General features: G+C 39.2%; 1 protein-coding gene across 1 annotated transcript; it reads left to right on the forward strand.

Annotated features, from left to right (window-relative positions):
* Window positions 1-346: 346 nt before the first annotated feature.
* BDCG_16454 (uncharacterized protein) lies at window positions 347-619 on the forward strand (the record flags this gene model as incomplete). The annotated part of the gene is made up of 1 exon (XM_045425685.1): window positions 347-619. One exon carries the CDS (start codon window positions 347-349, stop codon window positions 617-619), a length of 273 nt encoding a protein of 90 aa, XP_045279800.1.
* Between the last annotated feature and the right edge of the window lie 282 nt (window positions 620-901).

The following is a 901-nucleotide window of genomic DNA, read 5'->3' on the forward strand; positions in this document are numbered from 1 at the left end:
GCTGATATGACATCTTCTTATAGAGTAGATAATACTTACAGAGAGATAGAAGTCATTGTTACAGATACAATGAAAATAACAGAAGTGAGAGAAGAGATAAGTGTATAGAATTCCTCTCTTCTTCAGCTGCTTGATGTAGTGCAGACAAGTAGCAGTGCTGGCCAGAGGCCACACTGAAGCCTTCTCACAGAGAGAAGATGAAGGAATCACAGAACTCTGCAGACTCAACTCAGCAGCATTCTGAGCAGGGCTCAGATGTGCCACAGGAGAGGAACTACAGATTAAGCTTCTCAGAGTCACTGTCTCTGAAATCAAGCTCTTTCTGAGTTCCTCTCTGAATGATCACATGGGGTCATACATCACTGTATTGACTGGGAAGGGGGGCAGCGTTGCAACAGTGATGAAAGAAGTGAGAAACAGACTGAACACAGATGAACTGATCAGCAGAAGAGATGACATCTCACTGCAAGGCACAGTGACTATCATCACAGCTGTAAAAGAAGCAGGAGAAGAAGAAGATGTGATAATGAGAGTGATGCTTTCACAGCTCATTGATGCCACTGTCTCTGCCTTCAATCTGGCTTTCTTAACAGTCATGAAGGCCGCTGCTGCACTATGAAGATGTTTATTATTCACTAGAAAATGTCAGAATAAGTTCTTGATTGTTCTTCAAGAATGATACTCTCATGCACTTACTGTTATGATTGAGAGAGAGAAAAGAAAAATGTTTCATAAGAGAGAGAATCTTTTCAAAAAATCCTGTCACTACTGTTAGCTTTGTCTCTAAAATACATCACTTTTGCAGAGAATTTCATATATAGAATGAAATATATTGAAAGATCTGTAAGTCACTTATTAACTACATTTCTCACATTTCAAATTGATATATAAGGAACTCACT

Source organism: Blastomyces dermatitidis (assembly GCF_000003525.1).
Source record: "Blastomyces dermatitidis ER-3 genomic scaffold supercont1.2, whole genome shotgun sequence".
Lineage (NCBI taxonomy): Eukaryota > Fungi > Ascomycota > Eurotiomycetes > Onygenales > Ajellomycetaceae > Blastomyces > Blastomyces dermatitidis.